The sequence below is a fragment of the Delphinapterus leucas genome, chromosome 1 (genome assembly GCF_059928025.1).
Source record: "Delphinapterus leucas isolate spDelLeu-1000000601 "Yukka" chromosome 1, BTC_Dleu_Yukka2, whole genome shotgun sequence".
NCBI classification, from domain to species: Eukaryota; Metazoa; Chordata; class Mammalia; order Artiodactyla; family Monodontidae; genus Delphinapterus; species Delphinapterus leucas.
The window spans coordinates 64,002,018-64,018,635 of NC_143129.1; the positions used below are offsets into that span (position 1 = coordinate 64,002,018).

Consider the following 16,618-nt stretch of genomic DNA (forward strand, 5'->3'; position numbering starts at 1 on the left):
ACTGAGCCTACGCTCCAGAGCCCGTGAGCCACAACTACTGAGCCCACGTGCCACAACTACTGAAGCCCGCACGCCTAGAGCCCGTGCTCTGCAACAGGAGAAGCCACTGCAATGAGAAGCCCACACGCTGCAACGAAGAGTAGCCTCCGCTGGCCGCATGGAAGACCCAACACAGCCAAAAATAAATAAATAAATAAATTTATATAAAAAAAAACTTGGGACCGTGTCAGCAGCTGTTCCATCTGTAGGGAGACAGCGTAGATGTTCTCTTAAATGATCCTACTCTATTTATAGTCTTTTGGCACAGAATGTTCTGCTACCTCACTTGAGATTGTTCCTTTAGGACCAAGAGAAGGAGAAAGCAAAGCAAACCAGCAATCACATTTGATTGTCTCCGGTCCTAAGGAGCTTGGGGCATGCTTGTTAAGGCATAACACCTGATGGGGGCTCCAGCAGGGACTCCTACTCAAGGACACAGTAAAGGAAGTGAAGGCAATCAACCCAAGCAGTACTGAAGAAGACAGGATGGAAAGGACTTTTTTATTTTCCCAGATCTTCAGGCAACCTCACCAAGCAGGAGGTCACATGCAGGTGAGTATGAAACTAAGAAAAATACAAGGCTTAAAAAGTATTGTGCATTATATTTCTTCAATCTCTGGTAGGCCAGGAGCCCAAGGTCAGTGTGGCAGGAAGCTGAGAGGACTGCCTGGTCCTGACAATCACACAATCTTCACAGTTTTGAGCATGTCTGACAGGACGTACGCGTCATCCCAGCCCTTTCCAGGCTTCCTCAGGGTTTGCTCCAAGGCCTGGGCCATTTCCAGCAGCTCTGGCGTGGCAAGTTTCCGCTCAGGGTGCGGCTGACAGAACAGGATCTCGTTTACTTCACCCTCAATTCGCCTGACATACAGGAGGGGGAACACCGCCTTGAGCCCAGCCAGCACTGAGTCCTTTAGCCCTAGGTCTCGGCACACGAGGTTGAGGATAAAGACACCTGTAGGGTGGGGAGGAAAGGGTCAGAATGACTGGTTCAGGGGACACGTTGGAGACAGGGTTCAGCTCTGAGGAATATAGCCATTCCTGCCCCAGGGAGGCTGGTGGACCAAAGAACACACCTACAGCGGCAGTGACTTTGCAGAGAACACACAGCATACAAAGGCAGGAAGAGAAAAGCGTGGGGGATGTGTGAACCATGAGAAAACTTCAAGCTAATTTCTTGCTCTTTTGTGCTGCTAACAAATGTTACCATTCTCCATGCTTCAGTTTCACAAAGGATTGCTTTGAGAAAGAAGTAATTAATACCCCCAAGTAAGAATGTAGCAATTCCACAGAGAGATTATGTACTTGACATATATATCACATGCCTTCACTGGTGACAATTAAGCGTTCTAAATCAACTCTGTTCACCACAGTACCTTAGCCAAATCAAAATACCTGGGAGGCAGTGAACATAAGGATTAAGAGCTCCAGCTTTCAAGTCACAAGGATCAGGGTTGGAGCCCTAGCTCTTATCTTGTGTCACCGTGGCAAGTCTCTACTTCAGTTTCCTCATCTGAAAACAGGCTGCTATGAAGATGAAATCACATACTGCCCAGTCCAGGGCATGTGGGAAGAATTCAAATGGTCACTAGCGCCCCATGCTGGTGGGGATGTGAATTGCTACGACTACTTTGTAACTGTGTGGCAGCATCTACAAAAACTGAACATATGCATAATCTGTGATCCAGCAATTATAGCCCTACATCTATGTCCAACAGACCTGCACACACATTTCACCTAAAAGCATCTACTAGAACGTTAATGGCAACACTTCTTATAAAAGCCCCAAATAGGAAACAACCCAAATGCCAAAAGCAGAATGGAGAAATAAATTGTGTATCACCCAGTGTCAACACAACACTATGGGTGAATCTCACAAACATCATGCTGAGTGAAAGAAACAGAGAACATTCCGTATGGGCAAAACTAAGCTGTGCTGATAGAAGTGAAGACAGTGGTTATCCTTGAGGGGACAAGTTACTGAAAGGAGGTAAGAGGTGGACTTCTGGGGCACTGGAAATGTTTGGTGTTTGGTGCTGGTAAATGAATATGTTCAATTTGGGGAAACCGATCAAGGTACACACTTATGATACGTGCATTTTTCATTAAAAAGAAAAATTTCCTTAAAGGGCCCATCCCTTCTCCCTCCCCAACCTTCTGCTCTTCATACCTTCAGGAGTCAAGATGCTTTTGACCTTCTGCAGGAAAGGCTGGGCCACAAACGCTGGGGGTGGACAACTCATTCCCAGGGTTGGGTCCTTACTGTCCACATCAAACATTATGACATCGTAGTGACGTCGTGCTGGGAAAGAGAAGCAAACAAGTCTTTGTCTCTGCTGGATAAAATAACACCATTTACATTCCTCCACCACATCTCCTCCGTGACCTGTGGTGGACACAGGTGGCTAAGTCAGAAGGATGGCATGGAGGATGTGGTTTGCTTATAAGGGCACTAATGTCACAGTCCAGAGGAGACACGTCATCAGCGTTCTGCCGTGAGTACTCCACGTCTAAGATGGAGCCTCCATCTCACCTTCTTCCTCCACATTTTAAAGCCCTTTCCACAGACACACATTACTGGGGTCCACTCCAGCAGGAGTACTGCTTGGTTAAGAGTCCATCTATACCAATGATTTTCAATCCTGACAGACCATTAGAGTCAAATGGGAAAATTCTAAAGATTCAGAGAATCTGGGCTCCACTCCTAATCAACAGAGTTAAAACCCTGGGGTGGTAAGGAACAGATGGGAGGGGAGATGGGAAGCCTCCGAGTACTTTTCTTAAGCTCCCCAGGTGATTCGAAATATAGTCAGAGTTGAGAACCATTGATCTAGACAAAGCAGCTGCCTCTGCCTTTAAGGGCTGACCCTGCAAATGGTAACTTTAACTTAACTCTGGAAACAGCATATGTTGCCTCCTAGGAGAAAGTGTTCTCAATTAAAGTTAGCATATCTTTTCTAGCTGCTTGAACAATTACTGGCTCAAGAAAGAACTGATTTTGCTCAATGAGTGAGAAAGAACTGACCATGAATCTGATCCACTCCTTACTATAATGTTAGTTTTTACAAGGGGTAGGCCTGCGATACTAATGATGTGTTTTGGGCAAACTTCGAGACAGTGCTAATGATTATTCAATAAATACGTATTTACTTAGGACTACAGCATGTCCATCACTGTTCACAGCACAGATCTGATTTTGGTTTCTTCAAGAGCAGAACATGTTGGCTCATCAAAGTCCAAGGACAACCAAGGCCCACATTTGTGGCACTGAACCCTCCAACAATCCGAAAGGTTGTTGTTAAGACGAAGGCCAGGGCTGTTCAAAACTGACTTAAAGGTAATAACAACAGCAGCACATCATGGATTGAGTACCTACCATGTGCCTGGCACTGTTTTATGTGCTTCACATGTATCAACCCTGGGCCCCCAGACTGGTCCCAGCCTCAGAGAGTGAACCTGTGAAACTCTGATAGAGTTAAGTTCAGTTTGCTATTACATAAGACAGCATCTGTCCATCCCAGCACCAAAACACTTATCCCAGGCAACCCGTTTTGCCACACCCTTCCTGGAAGATACTCTAACCCAGCGAGAACCAGAGCATCTATTATAGAATGAGCAGACCTGGAAGGGTGTGTGGCCTGGGCTCCCCAGGTTCACGTAGGACTGAACCAACCTAACTGAATTCTCCCTGAGGGGCTCATGTTCTTCAAAGCATCAGTCATCAGAAGCCTACATATTAAGCTGCAGAAGGATCAGGGGAGCTATTGTAAAACATTAATATGCCTTTTGTCCAAGTCTGGGATACAAATTATTATAGCAAAATGGAGCCTTAATTCCAGTAGCAGCAAGGCTACTGGAATTCCCACGAACACCTGCATCATAGTTTAACCTCAGCACTATTGACATTTGGGCTAGATAATGCTTTATCATCAGTGGCTGTCCTATGCATTGTAGAATGTTGAGCAGCACCCTTGGTCTCTACCCACTAGATGCCAGAAACACCCGTACCTAATGGTTACAACAAAATGGTTACAACAAAATGGTTACAACAAAAAAGTGCCTGCGGACATTGTCCCTGAGGTTTAGAACCACTCATCTACATGAATGCTGTTTTGCTCTGTTTCTGGCTTCACCTCTAGCTGAAAGATTTACAAAACAACTTCCCAACACACACCCCCAACGTTTCTTCCCCTTTTCCTCACTCAGATACAGATTCTGGGTTTCTTGGGATGATGAGAAAGTGGCAAGGTTACAGGGTCAGAAGAGATTCAGAAGGGAAGCCCACTCGTTTGTTAGCGTCATTAGGGCAGGAAACGGTCTGTTTTGCTTGTTGCCATAGCCCAACCCCTAAGAGTACTGAGCATGTGGTTGACACTCTATATTTATTGAATAACTATCAACAAATGAATGAACAAACGAACTGGGATGATGTGGATGCTGCCCTCTCAGAGATGAGTTCTACAGGCCCTTGCAGGCCTGACACCCTTGGATCAATCCTCCCTCAACACCCCTCCAAATTCTCCAATAGCAGTACCTTCTTCTTCTGCCAGGCTGGTAATATAGTCCAGGCCATCTGCGATGTGGACCTTCATACGGTCACTCTGGGAGAAGCCAAACCACTGAGTGGCCACTTGCAACATGGAGGGGTCGATCTCCACAGCATCGATGCAGGACTTTGGGAAATGATCGTGGACAAAAAGGGGGAGGCTGCCCCCACCCAGGCCTACCACCAACAATCCCAGTGGGGTCTCTGTAATAAAGAATAAAAGCATTGTTTTACTACCTGCTCACTGTAAAGTTTTGTACCACACTTGGGGAGGGCGAAAGAGGGAGTCAGACTGTTGGTGCTGCCCAGGGGAAACAAGATTTAGAGACCTGGCCTCCCTTGTCTCTTCCTAGAAACTCGGGAGTCAATTTAGCATCTGAAAACTCAACCCTGGCCTCACAATCCTTCCTTTACTAGATCCAGAAGATGAACCAGTGTATTATTATTATGGCCCCTTAAAGATCACAAAGCACTCAGCTGACATTATAGCAATAACCCCCACCATAAGCATTATTAAACCCCTCTAGGAAACGGGAGGGACAATGGCCAACATCTTGTTTATGATCACAGGGAGTGTAAATGTGATGCCCTCTGCTCAGCTTTCAACTCAAAGGCCACACTGCCTTCTCAGACACAGCCACCAAGTGAGGGCAATCCACCCAAGTTCCAGAAACCACAGGAAAACAAAGGCCCAAATCCTACACACAAGCACAGAAAAACCACAGCAACCACAGGGGATGAAAGGAAGGTAAGAAAAAAGAAAGAATCACCAAAAGGAGACAGACCCTGAGGATTAAATGGAAGACCTGAGACTCTAGGGATATACATCAACATCAAGATAGATCAAATGTACAGCGTGTTCCAGTAAGACATACTTAGGGACTTTGGGTGAAGACAGTTACAAGAGTAGACAGAATCATGAACATTTTTGCTACTGTGGTCAGATCCAAACCTATTATTAGTGATAAGGCTATGACTGTACTATCTATACTATGCTGTTGTTTTTTTAAGTAGAAATTCAAGATAGAATTACATCTAGTACTCAAATAATGCATCACTGAAAAGCCAGAAATTCTCCTAAAGTGCACAGGTATAGTTCTCCGGAGATGTGATTTTTAAATATTCCATCTGGTTACATGGGTAAATACATGGGCAAAAATTCATCAAGCTGAACAACTTAAGATCTGTATACTTTACAGATCTCATTGAATGTATTTTATACATTAACTTTTAAAACTGAGTATAGTTTATTTACACTGATTTTTAAAATAAATGAATAGAGGAAAAAAATTTAGGTATCAGCACATGTAGCTGTTTCAAACAATTTGAGTTTGAAGGAAAAGTTATTTGGATGTTCATGAATGTAGAAGATGGTTGGGAATAAGACAGACATGACTATATGTGCATCTGTTGGTCTATAATCATGGTTCTTAAACTGCAAGGCAGCTGACACTGATTACCTCTGTAATCTTACATGTCCCCTCCTGTGGAAGGCAGTGGCGACCCCCTCACCTAGGAGCAGCTCCGGGTTTCTCAGCAAGGCAAGGCCGGCAATCATGGCTTTATGGTGTTCACAGCACAGGTAACTCTTATCAATGGACTGCCCCGGAGCTGCAGGGAGGTCCTCTGGAGTATCAGCAGGCCGCTGCTTCTTCCTGTCCTTTTTCCGTTTCTTCTGGGCTAGATCACAGACAGAGATGAATGAAGTCATATGCGTGGTACACTACTCCTTGGAAAGTAAGGCACACCAGCAGCAGTATGCTGCAACTGGTTTGATGAGACTCGAGAACCCAACTGTGAAATATGCAGGAATTTTGTCAACTGGTTGACATGTTGGTGGCTTGAAATTTGGCCATGGTGGCCATTTTTATGCCACAGAAATTGGCAAACAGTGCATATCATGGCTTTTTTCCCCAAAGAGACGGTTGTTAAATATTTAACATACACCAGAGAGTCAGAAAAGGGAAGTGGCAAAGAAACACCCCAAAACTCAGAACATTGGGAGAACTCAAGTGAGGAGTACCTCTCCTCTGGGAAATATAAAGCCACTAACAGGTGAGAAGTTTATTCATCAGTTCTTTTAGGGGAAAAAGGACTTAGTTTCTAACTACCTCCTCTATGCCAATTACTATACTAGGACTTTTACTCTTGTAGCTTTGAAACAACCCTATATCAATGCTCTTATTCTAATTCTTGGCAGATGGAAAAACTGAAGATCTGAAGAGTTATTAATCGGGCGCAAATCAGTAGGAATGCAGCCAGGATTTGAACCTGGGATTACCTGTCTGCAGCAGCTATCACCTTTCTACTACATCACACAGACAGTAATTCATACCACCCCATTGGACAAGGACATCACAAATGTTCACAGAAGGGGGGAAATCGTACAAAAGGCCCCTCTACTCTCCCTCTACCTACTCCCTCAACTGCTCCAGGATAGAGTGAACAGATGGCTCTGGGGTTTTCCTAGGGACCAGCTGCACCATTGGGCACTGTAATGTAAGTGGCAGCATGCTTTTCAGAGATGTTAAATTGCTTTTTAACACATTCTTCTTCTTGCTCACCAATACTTCCATGAGGGAAATCATTCCCCTAAGAATTAAGTGATACTAAGAAGGCTTGATAACAGTGGAGAAAAAAACCAAAACCCAAATTGGAGGGCAAAATGTTCTTTGAAGCACTTTTACTGAGCTCTCAGTGAGATGAAACTGAACCAACCTGCAGCCCAAGTGACCCAATGACAGCACAGGAACCCAACAAATATGGGTGCACATGACCAGGGGACACCCCTCAAGAGGAGACCATCCTGCTGAGAATAACCTGATCCTGAGCTGTGGGCAAACCCACGACCTCATGAGGTTGTGAATTGTCTCTTTTCACCCTCCTTCCAGATGGCCTTGCCAACAGGACAGCATCATCAGGCAAAGGGAATGACCGGCAATCAGGAGAGCCAATTTCAGATTCCAAGCCTGACTCTCTGTGCCTCTAAAGGGAAGTTATACTGGAGAAGCGGTAGGGAGGAATATTTTTCTACTCTATACATGTGATCTGTGATTGATTACAATGAGTAAGTATTATTTTTATAATACAAACATATAATGCCCCAAGAAAATAAACAAACAATTGCTCTCCCCATTAGTGGGTGTTTCTGAGCAGCACCTGGGAGACCACTTAAAAGAGAACATGGTGGGGGGCTTCCCTGGTGGTGCAGTGGTTAAGAATCCGCCTGCCAATGCAGGGGACACGGGTTTGATCCCTGGTCCGGGAAGATCCCACATGCCACGGAGCAACTAAGCCCGTGTGCCACAACTACTGAGCCTTGCACTCTAGAGCCCGCGGGCCTAAAGCCCGTGCTCTGCAACAAGAGAGGCCACCGCAATGAGAAGCCCAGGCACCACAACGAAGAGTAGCCCCCGCTCACCACAGCTAGAGAAAGCCCACGCACAGCAACGAAGACCCAACACAGCCAAAAATAATAAATTAATTAATTAATTTTTAAAAAAGAGAGAACATGGTAGAGATCTACCCTGTTGACACCTGTAGCCACGCGCCACTTGTGGCCATTTAAATTTAAATGTAAGTTCATCAGAATTAAAAAAGATTAAAGATTCAGTTCCTTAGTCACACCAGCCATGTTTCTAGTGCTCGGTAGCCACATATGGTTCATGGCTGCCACCCTGGGCAGCTAACTGGGTATTAAACATTTCCTTCACTGCAGAAAGTTCTACCAGACTAGGTGACCTCTAGGGCACCCACCAACTGTACAACCCTCTAAAACAGGTGCTAGGAGGTGGCCCCATGGAGGAGGGCAGGCCTACTGAATTAATGTACAGACGTATATGGAGCAACTTGTAAAACACGTGGTCTTTGAACTGCAGGCGTTAAAGTGATGATCACATTTGTCTGGTAAACCACCACCCCGGCTCCTTATCACTGCAGAGTCAGGCTTTGCTCAAGAACAGAACATCAGCCTCCCTTCTGTTCATCGCCACTCACACACCCTAAGAGCCCAGATGATAAGAGGACAACCCACAGAGCCGTGTGCCTCTGGTCACAGGTATCCGGGTCTGTCCTACAGCTCCGCCAAGCTCCCAGGTCTTTCTGACCACCCCAAATTGTCCATACCACGTCCACGTGGGCCCCACCACTGTGCCCACGATGCCTCACCTCTGTGAGACACATCCTTCAGCAGCCTGGCTTCTGACTGCACCACGTTCCTGTTGCTGAGGAAGATCAGCCGCCGAAAGTAGCGCTTGTCATCCCCCTGCACATCCTCGATGACGTAGTCGCCACTCAAAGGGCTGCAGTCTTGGTGCTGAACAGTCCGGACCCCGATGTCCCCACCAACAGACAGGAAGGGTACCTGAAGGAAGAGCAGAGATGTGGTGAGAACACCAGCTCAACTGAGAAATACGAGAAATTATAATCCCTTCCCTTTGTGTGTATGTGAAGAATCCCCACACCAAGGTTCTGAGCAGCAACAACTCCGAAGATTTGCCATTTTGTTAAAGTATTCTTCTGGGGCGTTTGACTAGATCTCAAAAGGTTTAACTGACCTTTTCGAAAACCAACTGAACAACTAAAGATTCCCCAAACCATTCGTGAAATGCAGTTGGTTCTCCACAAGAAAAATATGAGTTTCTCAACAGTAATCCTTAAAAAGACTTTCAACAGTCCAAGACAATGAAAGCTAGAAGGAAGCCTCATGAAGGGACTAGAATCATGAGAGAAGGAATCTGAATAGGGATAAAGATATCAAAATCCATGGGGAAAGTAACCACTCCAAATTTGGCGAAGTGTCTCCCTTCCCCCAGTTATTCTCAAGTTTTTTCTGCATTCTTCTAAACAGAAGAAAAAATTAGGAGGAAAAAATATATTTTCCCCTAAACTTTTCCACTCCCTTCCCAACCTTCACATTTATTTCTTTTTAAAGACTTACAAGAGTATTTAATAATCATGAGGGACTCCTGACTTTGCGGAGATGTAGGCACTGTTGAGAGAAAGTCACAAATGAGCCTCCCCACAGGATCTGGGTCTCTCTGATGGGACACCAACCTCAGAGTCTTCCAGAAAGCATCAAATACATATTCATCTGTAAGCACAAGCCAGCCTAGTGGGCAGAACCACAGGCTGGGAACCCAGGAGCCTGGGTTCTTCTTTTCAGTTCTGTTACTACAGCATCAAGCTTCCAGGTACCTTGTCTTTCCCACCTATCAAGAAGGATAAACTCCTTTCTATAAAGCCCTTGCAGTAAAGTCACCTATCAATTACCCTGTCTTGTGAGCAGGATAGTACAAGACAGATGGCATCAACTGATAATACCATATCACCATTTTGGCAAAAACCTTCAGTTTCCTTCCCAGTGGAACATCAGACCAGCAATGTTAATATGCTGAAAATGAAGCTGAGCTGTTTTGGCCCTTTCCCATTCCACCTGATACAATGATGGTTCTAAGAAGCAAAATGGCCAAGGAAATCCTGCGCAAAGTGAGTTAGGAGAAATACAGCCTGAGTAAGCTGCAGTGTACAGAGCTGGAGCCTGCAAGGTGGAGAGCACTTCCTTCATGCCATCCGAGTGGCCCCACAGGCACAGATGCTACTGGGGTTCTCAGTAACGGCAACCGCTCACCTTCTACTCACTGCCTGGGATATAACTTCTGCTCACTTAGCTCTCAGCTGCTGACATGCCCTCCAGGAAGAGGCTAGGGTCACAGACCCTAGTCCCAGCTTCTGCCAAGATACCCTCTGCCTTCCTGGCTACTAATATGACTTCTCCAGAGACCCTGAAAGCTGCTACCAAAGCTTTGTTACCTGCTGCTGGGCGGGCATCCCGGCCGGGGCCAGCTCCATGACTCTGGCCGACAGCTCGGCCTGGATGCTGTCCATGCCTTCGTACTGCTGACCTCGGTGAAGGGCCACTGTGATCAGCCTCCTGAAGCCCGCACTGGCTGCCAGCTGCTTCCGGCCCTCCTCCATGCCAAAGAGCCACTCGGTCTCCCGACCCTGGGGGACTAGAAAGAGGCATTTGTTGACAGGGAGTCCTGGGAAAAGTTCAAGCCCACAACCAATATGCCCCACGTGGCAGAGAGCCAGCCCCTACCCAAGCCCAGCAACCCTTCCAACTGTGACCTACTGAGGGGCTATCAATCCCCAGTCAACAATGTCCACAGCAAAGCTGCCATCAGACCCATGGCAGGACCCAGCGTGGAAAAGTGTGAGCGTGTATGTAAGGGGAGGGAGGCAAGCACCTAGTGCAAGAAAAATAGCAATAATGCTAACACTTTTTAATGCCAGGCATTATTACAAGCAGTTCACAAACAGAAACTAATCAAATCCTCACAACAGCCCAAGATGCAGGGAGTATTATTATTATTCCCATTTTATAAATGAGGAAATTAAGACACAAAAGTTACATTATTTGCCCAAGTTCACACAACTCGTAACTGGTGAAGCTAGGGCTCAACCCCAGGCAGTCCAGCCCCAGACCCCATGCTTGTATCCTCTGTGCTATTAGTTCTAACAGGTGCACAGTTAGGATAAGGCAATACTTGGAAAAATGGATTCGATGTCAGGGAACAAATTACCAGCATGATGTATCACCACCTCACGTTTGTCTAGAATATTCTACTTTTGAAAGCATTTCCTCATACTACCTCTTCTGATCGTTACTAAGGTGAATCTGGTATCATTTACCCCTTTCAATAATAACACTAACATCTGTAAAACTTATCATGTGCCAGGCACCATTCAAAGAGCTTTTACACTTCTCACAATTACACAGTTAAGATCTCACTTTCTAGATGAAGAAACAGAGGCACAGAAAGAACACTAACTTGTCCAATACCACCAGGAAGCGACTGAGCCAGAACTGGAAACTAAATAGTCTGGTTCCAGAGCTCACTTTTTTAGCTACTACTCTGTACTGCCTCTGAATTCAGCAGAGACGCACAGAAACTTCACCAGGTCACACAGCTTACAGGCTACAAGGCTGGGACTCCCAGTTGCTTCCACTACTCCTTGTTACAAAGTGACTAACATCTCTACAAATGCGTGACCTGCCTAAATGTATCTATATTACTTCAAGCCTTTGCAATGGAAGATGAGAAGAAATAAACCTCAAATCCAAGCAGGCAGCTCCCCCTTCCTCATGCCTTGGCCAGTCTAACCTCTTCAAGCACCGCCCCCTGCAAGATAAAACCAGCCAAGGCATACCCATCCGCCAAAGCCCCAGCCCCAGCCCCTGCAAGCCAGCCCCCTCCAGGGAAGAGAGGGAGCAATCCCAACTCACTGATGAAAATGGCAAAATGACTGTCCCGCGATGGTTTCACAGTGGGGCTGTCCACCACGTGGAGGGTGTAGCGTGGCTCCCCCGTGTCCCCACTGCACAAGTCCAGAGACACACTCCCCAGCCCGGCCTTGCGGTACAGCTGGCTGCACAGCCAGGCATACTGCTGCCGCTCCCGCACCGCCTCAGCCAGCCGCTCGGCACTCTCCAGCCGCACAGGCTTGCCCTGCTCCTGAGCACACAGCTCAAAGATCTGAAGGGCAGAGCCAGGGACCGGCCTGAACTTGGTCATGATGAAGGCAAAGACAGGCAAGGAGAACCGAGGCTCTGCTTCCAACAGCTGGTCTTGGCTGTTGGCCACCTGGTGCACCCTCACCATCCACCCCTCCCGAGAGAAGTGACCCACTGCTTTCTTCAGGACGTGAGCCTGAGCCAGGGAGATGCAGAGGTAGCGACCGCCCACCTGCAGGACACGGCCAACCTCAGCCAGCATCCTGTCCACCTGCTGCAGGGTCTTCTCCTCCTCATCTGTCAGGACAGCGTCCAGGGTGCCCTTGTCCAACACCACCTGGAATGAGGCATCGGGAAACTCCATCTGTGTCATGTCCATCTTCAAGAAGCTCATCTGGGGCCGTCGGCTGGCATTGCGTTCCTTCATTTGCTTGATGACGACCTCACTGATGTCAATGTTCACTATATCCTGATAGCCCACGTCATACAGCTGCTCGCTTAGCTCTGAGTTACCACACCCAATCACCAGCACCTAGGGTGAAAGAAAACAAGATGGAGGTGATCAAGGCAAAGGAATGAGCTTCAGACACTTCAAGGAATCAAGTCTCACCCTGGCTGCTGTATGTTTTCAGAGGGCGAAGATGCTACGCCATGAGAGAGCACCATTACAAAGTGGATTCTAGGCTCCATCTTGAAACACCACTGATTAGAAGAACTCACTAGTAACAAACCACATTCCACTATAACAATGCAAGTTATGCAGAAACAAACTAACCAGGGTTGTTCTTTTCTCTGAATCAAGCATTTATTAATCAACTGCAGGAACAAACTAATCATGGTTGTTCTTTTCTCTTAATCAAGAATTTATCATTCAAGAATTGATAGGAAGTCACAGAATCCAAATACAGTAGTTATAACTGAAATCTCCTATTTGTTTTACTGTTGAAAACCTAGGTCTGGCATAATCCTATTCCACTCATGCCTTTGGCTCCAACTCACGATATTTTGCTGTTTTCTGAAGCCAAACTTAAAACACAGGTTGCTGCCTCCCTCTCTGTGGAGGAATCTCCCATTGATCCTTCAAAATTCTGCCCTGATATCACCATCTCTGGAAAAGCATCGTACAATGACAAGTGCATAAGCTTTGGAGCTAGGTGGATCTAAGTTTAAATCCCCACACGACCACTTACTACATGTATGATCTTGGGCAAGAAACTGGCTCTCAGAGCCTCAGTTTCCTCATCTGTAGAATTCGTGTATTACCTCAAAGTTTATTATGAGAACTCAATGACTGAGCAAACACACACACACACACACACACACACACACACACACACACAGCATAAGGTTTGACTCTTAAAGCTTCCTCCTAAAATCTTCGTTTTTTACCCTTCTTCCTTCCCTACTTCCACCTCTATCAAACCTCCTATTACTGTACTTGGCACTTTTCACTTCTGGAACGTGCCCAGGATTTATATGTTAATGCTCGTGTGGCTTAAGGGCTGAACACAGTACCTGAAAGTCAGTGGGCCCACAACAACTATTTGATAACAGATTCATTTATCAGTAAAGCCACGGGTGCTGCCAGCTCCAAAGGGATGCACAGTGACAGAAAAGCACACTTTCCTCACTAGGAGGAGATGTCTAGGTTGCACTACTAAAGAAGTGAGGTTATTCTTAATAACCTCACTCATTCTTCCAGTGGTTATTAATTCAAGAAATGATCTGGGGGTGGAAGCTCTGTTATCTGAAAACCTTTAAAAGGATACTTTGTAATTACCTTTTAGCTAGAATGTTGCATGGAATCCTGAAAATATGGGCCTGTTTAGGGCCCCCCACGCCTGGCACCGTCTACCAAGTGCAGGATTTCTGTTATCAGTTCCTACCTTCCAGGGCACACACAGGGCTGCCAGGCCGCGCTTACCTTTTCCCTGGGCTTGATATATTTGTGCAGCAACCCGCACAGTTCCAGGTAGGTTCCATACCACTCGAAAGCTTTCTTTCCCCGCTGCTGGAAGAACTTCTCCCAATAGTCAATGGAGCCAAACTCCTTAGGGCTTTTAGGTAAGAGATTCATATTCCCACTGCTCGAGCTGCGTCTTCAAGACTCTCCTACTCCCTGTGCGGTACCATCCGAGGGGTTTCCCCACGCGCTGGTTCTGGGACACCGCAGCGGGAATTCTTTCCTAGGACAAACAGCCACATTGACTTGTCCCTCACTCAAAACCCAAAGAGATGATCCTTACACGCCCACCGCACACGTAAGGCACTGAACCTAGTAAACGCTCACCCCCTGTTCCATCCCAAAGCCCCAAACCCATGTGGGGAGGCCCTCACACTTTTTCAGAGCTCGGTTTCAGAACCGGCAATTATATCCGGGTGCGAGGCTTCGCGATTGGTTGGCTGTCCACACCATCTCAGCAGCTCATTGGTCAGTGATTTTCGTCCTGGCACGTCATTGGCTGCAACGCGCTCGCCTCACGGCGGCTTCGTCGCAGGCGCCGCGCTTTTATTTACGTGAGCCGGAGCGGGGCGGGCCGGAGGCAGGGCGGGAGCTGGGATGTCCCGGTCCCAGGCTTGCGTCGGAGCACCGAGCGGGGGCAGCCTTCTCAGCTCTGGGCTTTCCAGCCTTGGAAGAGTGCTCCCGGGCCCCGGGCTGTTTGTTCCTTTCGTCTCTGAGCTCCCATTCTGATCACGAGCCACATAAGGTCTGAGCGCTGACGGCGGTGGGCTCACTGGAGGAGGGGGGCCTCGGAAAAGGAAGACTTGTAGATTAGAAGGAAGTGAGGCAAGGGATGAGTAGAGCCAGTCCATAGCAGAAGAAAGCTGCCCAGCCCAGCTCTATCTTCTGCATCTCCCGCCCCACCCCCGCCTTACTTTAACCACTTTACTTGTACAATTCAGGTTTAATTTGGAGGAAAGTAGCACTTAGCTGTGCTCAGCTTTCAGGATCTTAGTTTCCCGAGCAGGGATTTAAGCTGGGACCCCAGCAGTGAGAGCGCCTAGTCCTAACCACTGGACTGCCAGAGAATTCCCAGGGTTTCACTGTTAATAATGTAACAACATGGAAATTCAGGGGAAAAGAATAACAACCAGTTATTCAGAAGTGCGTCCTCTCCCTCTTCCTCCTTGCCTCAAAGCACAATGTGCAAAACTTAAGGCTCATTTTGGTAATTGGCCTCCTCAGGTTGTCATTCGGATGTCATCTGAAAGTAGTACTTGGGACTTCCCTGGTGGTGCAGTGGTTAAGAATCCGTCTGCCAATGCAGGGGACACAGGTTCGAGCCCTGGTCCGGGAAGATCCCACATGCCGTGGAGCAACTAAGCCCGCAAGCCACAACTACTGAAGCCTGTGCGCCTAGAGCCCATGCTCTGCAACAAGAGAAGCCACTGCAATGAGAAGCCCGCGCACCACAATGAAGAGTAGCCCCCGCTCACTGAAACTAGGGAAAGCCTGCGCGCAGCAACGAAGACCCAAAGCAGCCAAAAAATAAATTAATTAAAAAAAAAAAAGAAAGAAACCTCTTAGTATCCTTGGGGCCATCCACTGTTTGGCAAAGAGGATGAAATACTTAAATCAGGGAACTCTTGAAGACCATGGATAGAATTCAGAGGGTCTGTGAACTTGGATGGGAAAGAAATTACATCTTTATTTTCAGTAATCTCTAACAGATATTAGCATTTTCTTCAACTATAAATGGAGCCCCCCAAAACCCTCAGCAGTTCTAGTGATAGGAATCACTAAGATTTTCATATCACATTACAACCATAGATATCTTGAAATATTGTTCATGCTATTACTAATTCAAAATCATGGTAGATGTTAGGCCTGGCGCTAGATTTTATTTAATGAGTTAATATATCTTAGTGTATCACAGATTTTCTTTTAAAATATTTTATAGCATTATAAATTTCCTTCCTTTGTAATTCTGTATTTTGATGCATTTAGAGATATTATTTTAATAAGAGGTTCCTAGATTGCCAAGGTTCTTGGTACATAATGTTTATGCACAGTGCCTGTCACTTAATAGGAGGGCCATGAAGGATGCTTCATGGTCACGAGAATTTTTCCTGTGCTTTTGGTGCTGCCTTAAATCTATCATTACGTAAAGAATAAACCACAGAGGCCGGCTTAGTCCATAGAGAAAACTTGACTACATTTTTAAAAAACATTGTTAGGGAAAGATTTATTATTTCACTTTTTTTTCATCCTCTGAAGAAAGTTTGAAATGTATCTATTCAAGGTATTTTGATGACATAATTTCATTCCTTCTAAATAACTGCTCATATGCCATTTGTGACCATAGAACCTAAAGCAGGGAACTATGATAATGGAGCCCTTGTGATTTGCAATGTCAGTGAAGTGTGACTGTGACTCTGAGACCAACTTTATGGATTGTGTTATAGGCTTTGAAATGAGTGTGAACAGAGGATGTGATCATTTCTTTCCTTAAAAAAAAGATTAAAAATGAAAAACGAATAATTCACTGCTGTAATAAAGGAAAATAGGAATGATG

At 46.2% G+C, this 16,618-nt stretch overlaps 1 protein-coding gene across 1 annotated transcript; it reads right to left on the reverse strand.

Moving 5' to 3' along the window:
* Positions 1-512: 512 nt before the first annotated feature.
* On the reverse strand, positions 513-14,536 carry METTL13 (methyltransferase 13, eEF1A N-terminus and K55). Its single transcript, XM_022560129.2, has 8 exons — positions 14,026-14,536; positions 11,874-12,633; positions 10,397-10,596; positions 8,753-8,948; positions 6,098-6,265; positions 4,574-4,789; positions 2,210-2,341; positions 513-994 (listed from the first exon to the last, which is right to left on the reverse strand). Exons 1-8 carry the CDS (start codon positions 14,176-14,178, stop codon positions 720-722), a joined length of 2,100 nt encoding a protein of 699 aa, XP_022415837.1. The 5' UTR covers positions 14,179-14,536; the 3' UTR covers positions 513-719.
* Between the last annotated feature and the right edge of the window lie 2,082 nt (positions 14,537-16,618).

Bases quoted from the DNA above. Each gene is read 5' to 3' on its own strand.
- METTL13 (XM_022560129.2), bottom strand. From the start codon at position 14,178: ATGAATCTCTTACCTAAAAGCCCTAAGGAGTTTGGCTCCATTGACTAT. The intron at 10,597-11,873 runs GTGAGTTGGGAT...GCCTCTTTCTAG, and splicing joins TCATTTTGCCATTTTCATCA to TCCCCCAGGGTCGGGAGACC. The intron at 8,949-10,396 runs GTAACAAAGCTT...CTCTTCCTTCAG, and splicing joins GGATGCCCGCCCAGCAGCAG to GTACCCTTCCTGTCTGTTGG.